Source organism: Culicoides brevitarsis, chromosome 1 (genome assembly GCF_036172545.1).
Source record: "Culicoides brevitarsis isolate CSIRO-B50_1 chromosome 1, AGI_CSIRO_Cbre_v1, whole genome shotgun sequence".
Lineage (NCBI taxonomy): Eukaryota > Metazoa > Arthropoda > Insecta > Diptera > Ceratopogonidae > Culicoides > Culicoides brevitarsis.
In genome coordinates, this window is record NC_087085.1 from 17,505,950 (window position 1) to 17,523,703 (window position 17,754).

The window sequence follows — 17,754 nt, forward strand, 5'->3', positions numbered from 1 at the left end:
TTTTTAAAAAATCATTGTGAGCTTTATAGAAGTCTCATTTAGAGAATATGTATCAATTGCTAAAATGAATTTTAAAAAACTACTTAAAATTGTGTAAAAGAATCTAAAATTAAAATGTCTTAATTATTTTTTTCAGCAATAACAAAAGTCGACACATCTACATAAAAAGAATTGTATCCTGAAACTTTTTGAGTTGATAAAATATGAGAACGCAATGATGGTTTACAAAATTACAAACGAAATGATGAAGACTAATTTGACAATACCCTTGCTACAATTAAGTACTTCATGACCATTCGACAAGAAGATCTGGTTTGACAGTCCATTTCGCGTACCAACTATTCGTGCTGTAGCGTATTCCATAAAGGTATTCGATTCTACACCCAACTTTCCTTATTTACATTGCAAAAAATACACATTGATACCTTAATTTTCCAAATATACCTAAAAATGCAAAATACAAGAAATCAGAGACAAATTCATTCGCGTTACAAAATATAACGACATAACTTAAATTATTTTAAGAGTCATTGGTGGTTAATAACTGAATCATTTGAACTCAATTCTTTATTTAATTAAACCTTCATTTGATTAAAACCTAATTATTAAGCCAAGAATCGTCTATTCACTTCATTCCATTCATTCTCCATTAATTAAGACTCTTTTGATTAAATAACGTTGAAACAAATGTAACGCTCGTTATTATTACTGTAAAGAAGTGTACTTAAAACTTTTGAGTGGCTCGAAATTCTATTCATTCCACGTTAGTTAAAGTTGTTTTTCATAATGAACTCTTTTTGCAATACTTAATTCCCTTGTAAAAACCTCCTGGTTCACTAAACGCGAATATCTCTCTTGCAAAATGTGTACATGAGCATCGCAAGTCAACAAGGCTTTTGATTTTGTAAAACAATCAAGTGCAACGTTATTAGCAACGTTCGGGATAGAGAAAAAAAAGTTGTATGCAAATTTTAAAGAGCACTATCATTTATCAAATCAAAGCCACTCAATCTATGCAATATCGGGAAAGTGCACAAAAAATCACATCATCATCGTTCAAGTATCATAATGTGCAATTTTGTAACGTTGAGGCTGTTTGTGCATCGATCGCATTTGTCAACACTGCCAGCATGACGAGAGAGAGAAAGAGTAGAACTTGAGAGCTCGGTTGTTGCAAAATAAATATTTTATAGTTTTAAATTTTGTGTGCTTTTCTCATCATACATGGTATCATGTATCACAGTCGTTGGTGTTTGTCTGGTTTTTGTGTAATTTTTTTTTTGCATCGCAGCAAAACATGGGAATGCAATTCTCGTGTTTGTAAATAATTACTTCAGCAATGTGTGTGCGAATAGGATTTTATTTTTTATTTTCCCATTTTTTTGATGGGAGTTAAAAAGTAAAGTGCAATTAGTACTTAAATCGTTGAAGGATTAATGGATGAAAAGTGGGCTGGAGGCTTTTAACACTGTAACATAAATTGCATATTTTTGTACGGTGTGAAGCCCACTGGACCGTTTTCTTCCCAAACCCATGGAGCTTTGATAACCTCGTTACCAGCTAAGAATGTCATCATAGTTTTAATAGAAAGCTGTCTGCATTCGTTAATGATGATGGACAATTCTTTTGGGGATGAAAAGTGTTCAGCAATTTCTGAAATAGATCGTAAGAATAAAAGCTTTATGATATTGTTTAATTTAAATTAATAACTTACGCAGTTTAGAGACCAATTTATCAAACAATGGTTTTTGAAGAAACATTATTGTTGGTGCCTTATTCCTTATTGCTTTGAAAAAGTGGTTTTTGATGACGTTTTGACATACTTGACCCTCAGTCATATCCGCTGATGTAGAAGCTCCATCACAGTTATCCTTGTTCACAACTTCTTTGGTTTTTTCATCAAAATAGACAATGTCTATTTGCTTTTCCGTTTCGAGCTTTTTCAAGGCATCACAAGCACTTTCACCCTTAAAGAAGATTCTCAAAAAAAATTATTGGGTAAGTATGCTTTTTTAAACTTACATCGTTAACTGCTCGAACATTAATCCAAGTCGACTCATCGCAGTCTTAAAATTATTAATATATAAAATTATTAGCCTTGAAAACAATTAAAAAAATAATAAATAACTCACATCTCTTATCAGGAAAATTCGAACTAGTCTTTCCATTGTGCTCTCGCATCTTGTGCAACTGATCCGTCAAAGTAACGATCGGAAGAAATTGAGAAAAAAGTCTTCCAGCATCGCTTGCTACAAAGAAGCTTCCGATAAGACACAAAAAGATTGCGATTTTCATGATTTCCCGTCAATAACTCAATAAATTACCTGCATTGACGTGCCTTTTATACTAAAATTAAACACAAAAAACTTTTATACCAGCTGTCGGTTGATCTTTACAACTTTTTTCTGCATCAAATTTGCATCTGGCTTTGTATTTAACTCATTACGGTTATTTTATACAAAGTAAATATGAATAATAATTTAGAAAGAAAAAAAATGTTCCAGCACCAACTGACTTAATTTAATAAGAGACATGCAATAAAAGTCTCATATATGCGGAAACACAATGTTACGAGCCAAAAAGGAAAACAAAAGGAGGCGAATATAACAATCTGTAATAAAAATTCTGTGCATATGTTTTTAATTCTTGTGATTATCAAGCCAGAAATACCACAACACTTTAATGAAATTTAAATGTATGCAGTGTGCGACGTGCTTTTGATGTTTTTTACACATACACACACAAAACAGAGTGGATGCAGGAAAATTGTTGGTGTTGTTGTTTTATGTTCAAAAAGGATTAAAAAACATAACTGTGTGTTGATTATTTTTCTGACTCCATTCTAGATTGGGATGATATCGTTAGATGAAGTATCAACGGTGGGCCGAAATACGATTAAAAAATATCTTCAAGCTAGTTGCATGCAAATTTTTGTTCCAAACTTGCCCAGTGTGACTGCCTCCTTCTGCAAAAAAGCTACAAAATGAGACAAACACGTACAACATGTTATGCACAAAAATCACTAAAGGAAATTTACGAGCATTATGTAAATTTTGCGTGCATAAAATTTTAATATTCATGGATCATAAACAAAACAATGTTGTTTGATAATACTTTTTGTCCACACACCGTGCATGAAACGTGCGTCCAGAATTTTCACCACCACCGCACGCACAAAAAGATTACAGAACACACACAAACACATAAAATTATTATCGAGATGATGTATCATGATGATGTTTTCTGGTTAAAACAAGAGAACAAACTGTAGATGTGGTTTTTTGCTGGTGCCCGAAATAAAAGTTGTGCCCTATGGATGAAAAGCTGGTAAGTTTGATTCCTTAAGAGATCAGATTTTGTAAGTAAGGTTTCTGATACCTTCAGGGTTTTTTAAATGATCAAAAATAACATCATAAAACAAAAAGAGACAAAAATTTCAAGTACTTGACATTTTAAAATTTTTAGGGGTCATAAATATTTTTTTCATTATTAGGTACAACTTATTTTTTTTTACTTTAATTAAAAATCTAAATTAGAAATAATTTTTTAAATTTTTTTACAGCAAGCCTTGATTCTCAGGTAAGTTTTTGTTGTGTTTTGAAAATTGTCTTATGAAAATTTAATTCAAAATTATAATGCAATTTAGTGAATCTTTTGTCCCGCATGGAACTTACAAATGTAATAAAAATTGAATATGGCACCAAAGTTCAAGATCTGTTATGCATTAATTGTAATGAAGAACAACTAGTTTCGTCTTTGACAAAATAACAATTAGAACGCTGTATTACAACGTGCCCTAAACTGTTCCCAAAACGATTGAATGACGCAGCATGCAGTGTAAGAAACACGTTTTATTTTACGGCATAGCAGGAATAAAGGCAACTCAAGCGGCACGAGCTTTGTTATCGAACCTTGATTTAGTTTCATATTGTCCCTTCGAGTTTCTATTTTTTTTTAACAAAAAGGTGATTTTTCATCTCAGTTTTTATGTTACACTTACAATATCTGCCATAAACAAATAATTAGATAAGAAAAAAAATTTACTTTCAGATTTACCAAAGAATGAATTTTCCACAGTTCTCTACAACTCTCTAGTCATTAAAAAAAGAAAGAAAAATCATTCAAAAATTCCACGATCTGCTGTTCTATGAATTTACGGGGTTAGTCCAATTTCATGAGGAATCAATCTCACCCATTTTTCGTCTCCAGGGTTCATTTTTTGGAGGCCTGAAAATTATTTATGACATTTAGGAGAGAGAGGACGACAATCCTCTTTACGGACCGTAACACGATAAAAAAAGAATGAAAACGGGCCAACGAATGATGCCATAATAATGATGATGGGGGCATTTTGGTTAAGTTATAAAATAATTTTGATCCCAAGTGTGTAACGGATGGATGATTGAATACTTCGTGTTTTATCAATTTTTGATTATTACGACATGATGAGAGACAAGAAGAGATAATGTTACAAAATATCTCTCTCTAATATGTAAAGTTTATCCGGATTTATACGTCTAATCGGTCGTTTGTATTATTGCAAATTAAATCCTGGCTGTATATTTAGAGTGTCGCGTCGTCATCGTGGTTCGGATGTAATTATATGCATGAAGTGCTGCCAATTGCGGTTTATTTTGGATTTTGTAACAGTAATGTGTTTACGATTAGAATATTAATGTCTAGTTTGACAATTAATAAACAAATCTATAGTTGCGATTATAGCTGTAAAGTGCGGTAACGTGAATTGCGAATAATTTTAATGGGATTTTCCGTTTTCACATTAAATTCACTTTTGAATCGAATAAAATTGCCTTGACATTAGAGTTCGTGCCGGAACAAAGTGCAGTTCAGTGTCTTGTTAGTCGATGCGCTCCCATAAATTATCTTCAGTTTTATTATTATGCTCAGTTAAACATTCATTGGGAGTGAATTCTATAAAAAATGTCAAGATGTGGCAAATCCATTAGTGTCATTTTCAACTTTTATTAATGATTTTATTGCATTTGGAAAAAATTGAAGAAAAACCCGAGTTATATAGTTTTTATTTATCTTCTCAAAATATATTTTTTTCCTTTTAATTCTTTAAAAAATTATGAAAAATAATTTAAAAAGTGCGTTTGTTAAAATAAAAACTATGATCAAAGTGGTTTCTACCATCAGAAACATTAAAATCATTGTTTTTCAAAAAAAATAAAAATCCAAAATTCATTTTTCGGTTAAATCAAACAAACATTTTAATTATTTGAGGTTGATAAATAAAACGAATTGTTGTTATAATAACAAACAAATACCCAGAAAAACATATATAAAAGCACGCAGAATGCGGGATTAATAATTTGGTTAGTTATGGTCGTTCAATGGATTTTTTTTGCGATTTTCATTGGTTCCATTTTTATTTTTCCATTTATCTGCGCTCGTCTCAAAAATTGTATTGAATTTTAATAGCAAACAGTTTCCTGAAGTTCTTAAACAAACATGTGACGCGGTTTTGTTTGATGCTTAAAATAATGTTTCGATTTTATATTATTTTTTGTTATTATTATCGTATCAGTTGCAGTGCGAGCGATTGTTTCCGTACAAAAACACTGAAAATGTAATTAAAATATAAAATTAATGCTTGAACAAACATGAAACGATGTTGTTTGTTATGATTTTATTTACAATTTTACATTAAATTCAACACATTAAATCAATTATTATTACTTTGTGTGATGACAACGATGACGAGCGACGCACGGAGTGGAGATGAACACAAAAAAATATATATACAAAAATAATTATTATCATCGGTCGTTTAAGAGAGACACACATTTATTTATGGCTTCATTGGCAATGATTTTATTTCCAAATGTAGGAGAATTTTATGTCCATCGTTGTTTTCGAGCTCAAATATTTATAATTTACTACACAATTGCCCATAGACAAATTTAACTGCCAGTTACAATGTAGAACTGGATTTAATGCGATTATGTGTAAAATGATTCTCATGTGAAAATAAAACAACGAAAAAACAAATAAATGAATGTATTGAATTTATTTAAATAATTTACATGTTTGCGCTATAAATCAAAGTGTCAAGTGATTGCGATATATAGTCGCTGTGGCACGAGTATGGAAATCGTTTATTGGGACAAATAAATAAACATTTTGTTGAAGAATTAATTGAATTGTTGGTGTTGTTTTCAATTTTTTTTTTCGCAAATTTTAATATTTTCTGAAAACTTTTTTTTCTTTAACATTCGATCGACTGAACTTCCTTATAACAAGTGAGATCACTTGGTCCCTCTTCTTTCCAAACCCACGGAGTTTTTATTACTTCATTATCTGTAACGAAGGTCATCATAGTCTTAATTGATAATTTTGGACATTCAGAGATGATGATGTAAAAATCCTTGGAATCAGTAAAATGCTCGGAAATTTCTAAAAAATTAAAAAATAATTTTTTTTGGAAAAAATTCAATTTAAAAAAACAAAATTTACCTAATTTTTTGGTCAATTGATCAAAAATTGGTTCAAGAAGAAGAAATATCGCCGGAATCTTGTTTTTAATAGATTCGAATATTCTTTCTTTAAAAATTTCTTCGCACACTTCTTTTTCGGTAACTAAGTTCGATTTGATGACATTTTCACATTCTTGTTCTCGCAGATCACGAGTCAATCCGTCGTAATAAAGTAATGTTGCATATTCGTTTCCCGTTATCAAAGTAAACCTTCTGTGAGCTACTTTGTACATGGCGTCACAAAGATCTTCGTCCTGTAAGAGTTTTTGATGAAGAAACAATTTGTATTAGTGAATTAACTTACTTCCGGTACTGCTTTAATTCTAACCCATGTTGTTTGGTTGCAGGCTAAAATATAAAAAATTATAACTTTTGAAAATATTTGACTCGAAATGAGTTAAAAACAAAAAATTATTAAATGAGACAAAAAAAGCATTGAAAATAAATTCTAAACAATTTTTATGTCTGTTATGTACTCTTGTTCCTCAAATTTAAAAAAAAAATCCATGAATTTTAATTTTTCGATGTTCTATATGGACGATGCCATATTTGGATATAATGTCATAAATGAATGGCGCCATAACTCGAATTAGCAAATGGCAAAACAAGTTTGTATTACGAAATGACGGACATCATCAGAAAAAAAATTTTTTTTTTCAAAATAAATGTTGAAAAGCGATAACAAGTTACCAACATTTACTATCAGGAAAATTTGATACAGTTCTGTCATATTGAGCGTGTATTTGTTGTAGTTCATCCGCAACTTTCACAGCCATTGAAAAGTTTTCCAAAATGTTATTTGCATTACTAACTGCTAACAAACTGATGATACACAATACAACTAGTAATTTCATTATTTCTCGACTATTTATAAAAACAAAATACTGAAGTTGCTTTCAATGACGATTCTTTTATATATACTTTGATATAAAATTTGAAAAAAATCTTTCGCAACTGCTTGTATTTGACAATTACAACTTTTAAAAGTATCCAACTGACACTTGCGATTTTTTTTTCTTATTCATATTTCTCTCTACTTTGAATTAAGAGTTTAGTAGAATTTCCTTAAATACAAATAAAACCTTTTAATTCCCTTTTTCCAAATAGCCGCTTCACGCTAAGTAAAATAAATGATTATTTTTAATCCTTTTCTCACCAAAAAAAAAAAATGTTTTCCCCAAATTCGTCAAAATCGCGGACGGATTTATGACATCAATTTATCACTGTCATTATTTTTATCTCTCGGTAGATTTGCAAGATTTTTATGATGCTGAAAAATATATATTTTTAGATCCTTTTTTGCATTCAAAATTAATTATATTCACTCGTTGAATCACATAATCATCATCGATTCACGCGTCAATGGCCAAATAATAACCATAATTATCATGTCCATCATCAAGTGCATTACTGTTCGACACTAGATGAATGTTAAATAACTTGATTTTGAGTGTTTGTGTGTGTGGATTTCGATGTGTGAGCAAATTTTCACATATTTTACGTTACCGGCCGGCACTTACTGCAATGCCAGTAATAATATTTTTCAGGTACGCATGACAAATTATTGGAGAGTTTTTCACACAGTGCTGCTGGATGAGAAGAAATTCATGATAATCGAGAAAAAACCACGTGACCTTAGAAATATTTTAATTTGAGAAATTTTCAAACCACGTGACCAAAGATATTTAAAAACCACGTGACTTGAAAGATCTTCAAACCAAGTGATCTGAAAATTTTCCAAACTATGCGAATATTTCCAATTCGCATAATTTGTATGATTTACAAACCTGAATTGTCTTCTAACTTCTAACCACGTGACCTTAATTGTTTCAAATCGCGATATCTAAAAGTTTTTGAAACCTGAGAAGTATTTTAACCAGGTGATCTGAGAAAATTTCAAACCACGTGACCTAAAATATTTTTTAATTCGTGTAATTTGAAACATTTTCAAACCTGAATAGTCTTCTGATCACGTGACTTGAAAATGTTTCAAATTATGTGATCTGATATTTTAATATGAAGGAAATTTTTAAAACCACGTGACTTTAAAAATTTACAAACCACGTGACCTGCATATTATTTTTTTAAAATTATTCTTCGAAATGCGTTAAAAAGAGACTTTATAACTCACCGTTCAAGTGTCATTCGCACACATAGAACTGAATAATATTCATCTGCATTCCATTAGTGCGTTACTGTAATGTCATTTAGTATTCAAATACAATAATATAATCAAGGCAAATCGATACGCATGTTTGTTTTGTTAGAGCAAATGCAAATACAGAGAAAATGTATATTTCAGACACGTGTGCGGAAAATATGAGAATAATCATGTGCAAAAATTTACAAACAGAATTGCTAAATGCGTGAATTGAATTTCTCGAATGAAGTTAATGAAGGCATGGTCTTCATTTGACGTCATGACATGCAATTGACACTTCATTTTCTTCGGTTGTCGTGTTCCGAGTCGAAAGCAACACACTCTCAATTATGCTGACACAAACGTAAGAGTACTCGGCAAAAATGTGGGACAAAGCTTTTAATTTTTGCACACATGAGACCTGCTTTTATGTTCTAACGAATGATTGGAATTTGCCATGTCATCGAAGCAAGCACATATAAAGTGGGAGTTGTGAGTGGGGGAAACAAAAACCGATTTGCCGAGTGTTCAATCCTTTTGTTTTTTTTTCTGAAATGCATCTGAGCGAATCGATTGGAATGACTACGATGTACCTACCTGCATGATTGCATATTTTCACAAAGCGAAATTGAAAATTAAATCACACATTGCACGACGCAAAAATTTATAATTAGTAAGAGCGGATGAGAGGTGAACTGTTCGATGGTCAAAACATCAAAACACATGGAGACGTCTGGTATTTTACTTTTTAGCAGTAATTCCAGAACATTTTCTTCTTACAGTGAGTACTTCCAACGAGGTATGCGTCCCACATTTATAAATGAATTCCTTAAAGGGAAATGAAATCCATTTGTCAGCAACAGACAGATAGAGAGAGAGAAAGAAGAACCATAAAACAAATAAATAGACAACGAGAGCGAATTGAACATGCAGTAAAAACAGAAATGAGCACATAATCTGAGGGTATAAGCATTAGATTCTAATTATATGTCAATAGACTCCTTGTCGTACTAACCCAAATTTGAATGCCTTGTTGTTGACATACCTCCCTGGTAATCTGAATTTTGTTGTGCTTTGTGAAAAAAATGCATTTCGCAAAATCTGAAAGGATGAAGGACATTAATTTTTTTTTCTAACAAAAATTTAAATTCTTAAAATTTTAAATGGTTTATGCTCATTATTTTTAAATTGCATTTTAAAAATTTCAGAACATCTTTTTCCCAAAATTTAATTTAATTTCAAAACAGAAAACTATTTATTTAGTTCAAATTATTTTTTTTTCTCTTTCAATTAAATTTTTTGTATGTATTTTTAGGCAATGTGAATTATGGTAGTTCGGAAAGTTCGGAGTCGCATAATTAAATTAGCAGAAGCTCAATTGCAATTTGTTATGTGTTTAACGATCAACTAACGGCGAAAGAAAATTAATCATAGGAATCAGGGTTCAACAGTTTTTTCTCAAAATATCAAAATTAATTTCATTCTTCCTTCAATCATCAAGTAGAAACAACATAAATGAAAAATAGTCCCAATTGACTTTGCAGGTATAACAATTTTCGATTCCAAATAAAAGCCTTGTTCTCATCACAAGTGGCATTTCAACTTTGGTGATACGTAGGGCAATTAGTATTTTTCACGAACAGAGATAGTTGCGAAAATTATTCGATGATGTTCACTGACTGAACTGTACTATAAATAATTTATAAAAAATTGATTTTTGTGAAAAAATTTTTAAAAGTCCAATATCGTAAAGAAATTTTTTTTCTTCATGATCTTATGAAAACACTAAAAATATGACTCGCAAATTTATTGAAATCCACAAAAAATATTTTCTCCAATTCCAAACGGAAGTAGTAAACTAATGCAGAAAGTTTCTACAAAACTCCCATATTTGTGAGCAGAAAACTTGCACATATATTGACTTAAATACCCAACAATGCTATTTTAATTTCATTTTAATCGTATTACTATGTTGCACTCATCATCATCATCCTCATAATAATAAGCAGATGGAAAGTTTCAACAAATCAAATTATTCCATTTCCCTTGCACTTGCATTCCATGCAAAGAGGAAACAAAAAGTCAAACAGACCAGATGAGAAATTGCATGAAATTAATTTGATTAGAATTTTTGCATATAAATGGTGCGGTCGTCTCAGGTAAATTGTCTTCTCAAATCTCGACATTAGATACGACAAGAGACATCATAAAATTCTTATTATTTTATTCATTTTACTCCGAAAATAAGTTCACTTTTTGAACTTTCAATGATGATGTCTCTTGTTTAAAATAAAATATAACACAAAACAACTATACCTATAACAAAGTTGAATTTTCTCTCTGTCGTTTTTGAGGCTCATATGTGACGTGATAAAACTTTTCAGCAAACAAATCTTCGTGTACGTACGTCGTAGATGGATTTCTGTCACACACGACAACGAAGACGACAAGAAAATCTCGATTAGGGTGAACTCTTATGTGAAGCTCGCGCTAAGCCACGTGTAATCTAACAACTAAGTATCAAATTTCTCCTCAAACAGAAGACTCACCGCAAAAGTTTAACGTTTCAATGGTGGCATGCATGCACGAGTATTAGTATAATATTTTGCAAATTACATGACAAATGTGAAATATAATTCTAAACAAATTAGAAAGTTTGCAATACTTTGGAGATTCACAAAGTTTTCGCAAACCACATTTTGAGGTAGAACGAGGCATTTAGCATGAAAACTAAAACCAGGTAAAATTTATTCTCTCGAGTACTTTTTTGGCTGTAGAGAGGTAAAACTTTAACGATATCACCTGTCTACATCTTGTTTGCATCTGAAAGTCATAACTTGTCCTTTTTTGTCGTAGCTCCGTGTCGCAGACGCTTCTGACCGAAAATTGCCAACATACAAAATTATTTTAACTCATGTTAATTAAATTGTATTTTTGTTTGAATTCGAGCTCTTGAGTAACTCGGTAGAAAGTTTTACGACAAATGTTATCATTTTTTTAGGGGGGAAAATGCATTTAAAAGAGAGATAGATTACAGAGCGTGTGGTTTGAGCTGCAAAAAGGAATTTGAAATGCAAAGTTTGCCATTTTTATATCTCGTTATGCAAAATTTTACGTGAATTAATTAAATATTTATGCCTTTATGGTTCTTTAAATTTTAGCTAAAACTTTAATTACAATGCGTTAAGCCTTTTATTTTAGATGCGAGTATCCTATGGTTTGAGAAGAATCAATTTAAGCTCCGTTGGAGTTGATTATCAAAAAAAACCCTTCAAGATGTTAATTTAACCCTTTCTTATGAGATAAATTAACCCTTTAGAGGTTGATTAATTTCTTTTGAAGGATTTTCAAAAAATTTCATTCTATGGGCAAAAAATGGTTAGATAAACTCTTTAAGACCCTCGGGAGTTAATTTAACTCCTAAAGAATCAATTTTACCCCTTAAGAGATTAATCAAATCCCGTTAAGGGCTTATTTGATCCCAGAAAGGATGTAGATTGATTCCTTCAAATGGTTTAAATTAACTCCCTAAGGGATCAAATTAATCTCATGAAGGGGTCATATTTAATTCCTTAAAATTTACTTAAAATTATGGTTAAATTAACTCTCTAGGGGTTCAAAAAATTACTTAAGGGTTTAAATTTACTTCACAGGGGTTGATCGCGCACCTGCTACGCTGTTCCGAAACGATCCAGAAGGTGTCGAGGTCTTTGTTGATCAAAAGCAATATGGATCGATTGCATCCAAAAAATTGAAATTTTTCCGCCTATATTTATTTAGGATGTAATCCTTAAATTTAAGTAACTTCTTAAAGGAATTATTTTAACCTTATTTTTCAAAATAAGGTGTTAAATTAATCCGCCCCTAGGATGTTGTAACCGGCGACAGGTAATGTCGCTATTACCTGTCGTCGGTTACGAGGCAGAGATGACACTTTTGTGGCAGAGAGAAAAGAAGATAGACATGCTGGCGATATTCTGGATAATTTTGGAAAAATAAAGCGATTGTTTAATTAATTGATTGAGTTTTCATAGTCATTGGGGTTACAATGTTAATATCACTCTTTTTCAATCCGTAGGAACTTGTCAGTATTTAAAATGATTCTCCTCCATAAACTCATCGTTTTCTTTTTTTTCTGAATTTATTAAAAAATAATACACGAAATTCTCAGACGAGCTACAATGAATTTGATGCGAAGATTAAAACATAATACCTTTTAGTGAATGCCTCACTCGGATCAACTCATATCTTTTTCAATTTTTCTTCTCTTTCAGGTAAAGTAAAAAAAAAACAAAAAAAACTTCTCTTGTTAGCTTGATACGTATCAAATTTTGTCTGAGAAAGAGTGGGTACAACACGAGCTTTCTTAACAACAACACAATAAAAGCCTTTTTCGAGTACAAAATTGGAATGAGCGCCTCTTCTTACGACAAGAGACAGCTATTTAAAGCTGATTTTTTTTCGGAAAAAACGCACGACACACAAAAAAAGTTATGATGGAAAAGAAATGTTTATGAAACGAGTGCACTTGAGCTCATGTGGAAAATTTGACAGGTGTTTCTTCCTCCTGTTTTTTTTCCTTCCTTTTCACCGAACACACTTTAAATCTTCCTTGGATGGGCGTCTTGATTGCCATTATCAACCATTTTTCTCTTTCCTCTTACAAAACGCATGGATTTTCTTCCACAATGGATCTCCGGAGTGCACTTTTTTGCGTACCTGCCTCAACGATTTTATGACAAATTTGTCAATTTATTCTACTAGCATTTATTGTTATTATTATTCAAATCGCACGGCATCGCACAAAAGGAAGACTAGAAAAAAAAGTGTCTCGTTATTCAGCAATCCATTTTTAAGGAAGTCAAGCTAGTCATTGTTAGCTCATAACATATGGCGACATCATTTATTCAGCGCTGCCTCTATGCTAGACGAGACACAATTTAATATTCTCACACGCTCACTCATGGGATCAATCCTACTCTTTTCTATCCTTGACACAACCCACCAATATGGCATGTTGTTAGTTTAGCTTGGATGACGATGATGATGTGCTCGTGTGATGATGGTGAAAGTGAAAATTCTCGTTTTATGACATTTTGGTCGTGCGACAAAAAAAAATTGTCTGAACCGGGAATAATAATAATTTCCATAACGTCTCTTGTTAGAAATAGTTGCACAAAAAAAACATGGAATGCGGAAAAAATCGATACGCTTGCCCTTTAATCCACAAGACCGCTTGCATTGTCGGGAGAAATAAAAAAAAACTTTCTCCAACATTCCATGTGAGAAAAAAAAGTGAAAAATATGAAAAGCCACAAAATGTAATTATTACATAGGCTGACAATATAACAGGATTGCCGCTAGTGGTCATATGCGGACTATTATTTGTCACATATAGGTACAAATTATCGTTGCACATACTGTTTGTCAGCATGTAAGCGAGTGTAACTTTTTTCACCGGTAGTTTTTATTATTATTTTATTGCGGCAAATGCAATAACAATGTGTTATTTTTTAACAATGTTTCGCAATAAAGACACCGAACAACGTTTATGAATCGATATTTTTTTGTTGCGGCACGTGGAAGGAAATTTTATTAAAAAATGAGTAAAATTTTATGAATGTTAAAGTTTTTTTCTCTAAGGCTTTAGTGTGGAGTTTTAAAATGTCTAACATTTTTCAGTTTTTTTTAAATAAAAATTTAACTTTCATTTGTTTTTTTTTTGAAAAATTAAACAAATAATTAATTAGATTTTTAGTTAATTAATAAATAATTTTATAATTGCCGGGCGAAAAGGATAAATCGCACAACTAACATTTTTAACAAATAATTAATTAAATTTTTAGGGTTTTTAAGCTAATAAAATTTTTTTTAAATTTTTAATTACAAAATAAAATTTAATAACAATTTTTAATTAAGTTTTGGGAAATTTTTTATTAAAAATCGCATAATTGCACAAAATTTCAATAAGTCTTCCAATTTCAAGATTTTTAATTTTTTTTTCAAACTTTTTATGTAATAACAGAACAAATAATTAATTAAATTTTTAATTAATAATTTTCATGCATTTGTGCGAATTATTTAAAATTATTTAAAAATTAAAAATAATTAATTAAAATGAAAAATGTAGTTGTGCGATTTAATTAAATTTAATAAAAAAAATAAAATTACCTTTTTCATTAAACATTATTAATTAATATTATTTTAGAAAATAAGTAATAAAATTCAAAATAAATTAAAATAAATTTTAAAAAAAGTTTAAATTACATAAAATTTTTTATAATAAATTTTAATTTTAATGAGCTTATTGAGTACCTAAATTTTTAATTTTTCTAAAATTCTTTAAATTAATAAGATTTTTTTTATTTAATTCCTAATTATTTCGTTAAATAATCTTCAGATTTTTTTTTTTTTAATTTTTTAAAAGAAATTTTCCTTTTTTTATTTTTTTTCTTACAATCCAATTATCTCAAAATTTACATTTCCTGCTAAACAAAATTTTTTATTCAATTTTTTTCCTGTTTTTCAACTTTCTAAATCCCAGACTTTGATCCGATTAAATTCAATTTTTCCTCATCATCCAACTACCTACGTGAATTTACAATCCAACAAAATTTGATTGCGAAATGATGTTTTTAATAATTTGCATGATTGTCTCTCCCTCTCTTTCTCTGCATGTTTTTTTTACTGCACTTCATCGTCAAATAAAAAGAGGATTAAAAAAAGTTATTACTACCAATCACATGCGAAATCTTTCAAATTTTACCAGATTGGAAAAATATTTTTTTTTGTTGTTTGCAAGTCGAACTATGAACTATTGTTACTGTCGAGAGATTTGTAAAAAAAAATGCAACATGAATTGAAAATATGCAAAAATTGCTGGAAAAAAATTGAATAATAACAAAAGCCGATAGTGATTGTTTTGGATTAGTTGCTAGGTTGAATCAATGCCATTCTGTGATTGAAAATTAAATGAAACTGGAAATTTATGGGACAACCTTTTTCACGTTGCCGATCAATTGATAGTATTAAGTCGATTCAATCAACGGAAAATTGATTCGATTGTTTTTTTTTCAAGCTGACAATTTATTGTGGAGAGTTTATTTTTACGTGAAGGGGTTTTGTGGTTATTTTCTTATATATTTTTTTCTAAATCCAAGGAGATGAGAGAAAAAAAAGTTTTTAATACGAACCCATTTTGTTTTATTTTTTTCTTTCTTTTATTCGTACCCCTTTGTGTATTACTTCCGTCAAAAAAAATTAGAAACTCGAGTCGGGATAAGCCTAGAAAAAGAATATAATTTTACCACAACACAACAAATGTTGACAAATCCCAAAGACATTATCATACAATTTTTTTTCTTCATTTTTTTTTATTTTTAAGGAAAAAAGCACGAAAGGCGACGATGAAAAAAAAGTGTTAAAAAGTCTTGTCTTGCGCTTGCCTTTTTGTGTCTTTTTTCAAGGGATTGTGTGGCTGAAGTTGTTTGTTTAACTTTTTTTGTAGCACATTACATTTTATAACACAAAATGGAAATTCATCTCGCACCACAAAAATTGTTTTGAGGAAAAATTTCCGTTTTTTTTTGTCGCAAACTCGCAATTGTTTGTCATTTTCACTACTTTTCCTCTCAAAATAAAACGTAAAAAGTTTATTTTGCATAAGTAATCAAACGCATCGCCTTTAAAAGTGTTTATAAAAAGGAGACAGAAAATTATTCTGAGACGATGAAAAAAGGATTTTATTTTGTTACGACGTAAAAACAATGACTTTGTCAATTTTATTTCACTCAATCTCATATAAAAAAAAAAATTGAAAAATAAAAACACATAACAATGTTGTTGAGGAAGCTTATGGTCCGTATTTGGCACTTTTTTTACAAAAAAATAGTACAAAGGTTCGAAACTTGTGACAGATACAAGATTGATAAGAAATTGAATTGAATTAAGTTCTGTTTTCCATTTTTTATGTCGTTTCCAATAGAAGTGAACGAGAGAAGACGACACAGCGACATTTGTTGAGGATGTTGGGCAATAAATATTTTAATATTACAACAATAAAAATTAAACAACATCCAGCTTTTTATGATGGAATGCCGACAGAAGGGCGACTTTGTCATAAATAGACTTCGCCTTCGTCTTTATAGTCTCAGAGACAGCAGTTTTTATGGCAGTCATTAAGAAATTGCCTCTACAATGGTCATTTTTATGCATATTGAATGACAGAAAGTTATGAACACGAACGGAAGACTGCGAAAATCATTAATTTTCTGAGTATAGTTTTAATTATTTACAGAAATCATTAAAATTTATTGGACAAAGAATTGGAAAGTTGTTAGAATTTTTTCATTACTTTTCGGTTCCGGAATAATTTTTTTTTATGATTTGATTCGAAATTTTTGTTTTGTAAAATTTCCTTTAAATTGAATTTTATTTTAATTATATTATTTTTCTATATTTTTAAAAAAAATTATAAATAATTTATTATTTAAAAAAAAATATTTAAATAAAATATTCTAATGATATTTTAATTAAATATTTATTTTATATAAAAAATTAATTAATTTAAATTATTAATAAATTTAAATAAAATAATTATTTAATTTATAATGAATGAATTAATTATTATTTAATTTAAAATAATTATTCAATTTAATTTTCTTTAATTTAAAAATATTTTTAAAAAATTTTTTTTACAAGTTTTTTACTTTTAAATGCTTTAAAATCTGAATTAAAATTTTAATGAAAATTATTATTTTTTTAAAAAATAATAAATTTTTAAGTCTAATCCCCGTGTAATTTTAAAAATTTTACATAAATTTCGCTTTTTATCAAAACAAAACATCTTCAAACAAATTCGAACAATATCTTTTCTTTATTTCTTAAGATCCCTTTTGTAATTGTTCAGCAGTGCGGAATCCGAAAAATAAATTATTTGCATCAGATAAACATCGGCATCTCGAATGATTGTTTAGCAAATTGAGGTAATTTTTATCCTTAAATATCATATAAATATTGATGATGAAAAATACACACAATCACAAACAAAAGACCCCTTTTCCTATATTTTCCTTAGCATCGTTGTCGTCGTCGTTGTTACTGCCATTAAGTAAT

At 29.8% G+C, this 17,754-nt stretch overlaps 2 protein-coding genes across 2 annotated transcripts; both read right to left on the reverse strand.

Moving 5' to 3' along the window:
- Window positions 1-1,347: 1,347 nt before the first annotated feature.
- Window positions 1,348-2,300, reverse strand: LOC134826911 (uncharacterized). The gene is made up of 4 exons (XM_063839417.1): window positions 2,133-2,300; window positions 2,023-2,066; window positions 1,715-1,967; window positions 1,348-1,653 (listed from the first exon to the last, which is right to left on the reverse strand). The coding sequence occupies exons 1-4, from the start codon at window positions 2,293-2,295 to the stop codon at window positions 1,463-1,465; spliced, it is 651 nt and encodes a 216-aa protein (XP_063695487.1). The 5' UTR covers window positions 2,296-2,300; the 3' UTR covers window positions 1,348-1,462.
- Window positions 2,301-6,081: 3,781 nt separating this feature from the next.
- On the reverse strand, window positions 6,082-7,363 carry LOC134827341 (uncharacterized). The gene is made up of 4 exons (XM_063839938.1): window positions 7,195-7,363; window positions 6,805-6,848; window positions 6,481-6,754; window positions 6,082-6,420 (listed from the first exon to the last, which is right to left on the reverse strand). Exons 1-4 carry the CDS (start codon window positions 7,352-7,354, stop codon window positions 6,233-6,235), a joined length of 666 nt encoding a protein of 221 aa, XP_063696008.1. The 5' UTR covers window positions 7,355-7,363; the 3' UTR covers window positions 6,082-6,232.
- Window positions 7,364-17,754: the final 10,391 nt, after the last annotated feature.

Coding starts and splice junctions, on each gene's coding strand:
- LOC134826911 (XM_063839417.1), bottom strand. CDS start 2,295: ATGAAAATCGCAATCTTTTTGTGTCTTATCGGAAGCTTCTTTGTAGCA. Junction 2,067..2,132: donor GAATTTTCCTGATAAGAGAT/GTGAGTTATTTA, acceptor AATAATTTTAAG/ACTGCGATGAGTCGACTTGG. Junction 1,654..1,714: donor TAAATTGGTCTCTAAACTGC/GTAAGTTATTAA, acceptor GATCTATTTCAG/AAATTGCTGAACACTTTTCA.
- LOC134827341 (XM_063839938.1), bottom strand. CDS start 7,354: ATGAAATTACTAGTTGTATTGTGTATCATCAGTTTGTTAGCAGTTAGT. Junction 6,849..7,194: donor AAATTTTCCTGATAGTAAAT/GTTGGTAACTTG, acceptor TTTATATTTTAG/CCTGCAACCAAACAACATGG. Junction 6,755..6,804: donor GAATTAAAGCAGTACCGGAA/GTAAGTTAATTC, acceptor AAACTCTTACAG/GACGAAGATCTTTGTGACGC.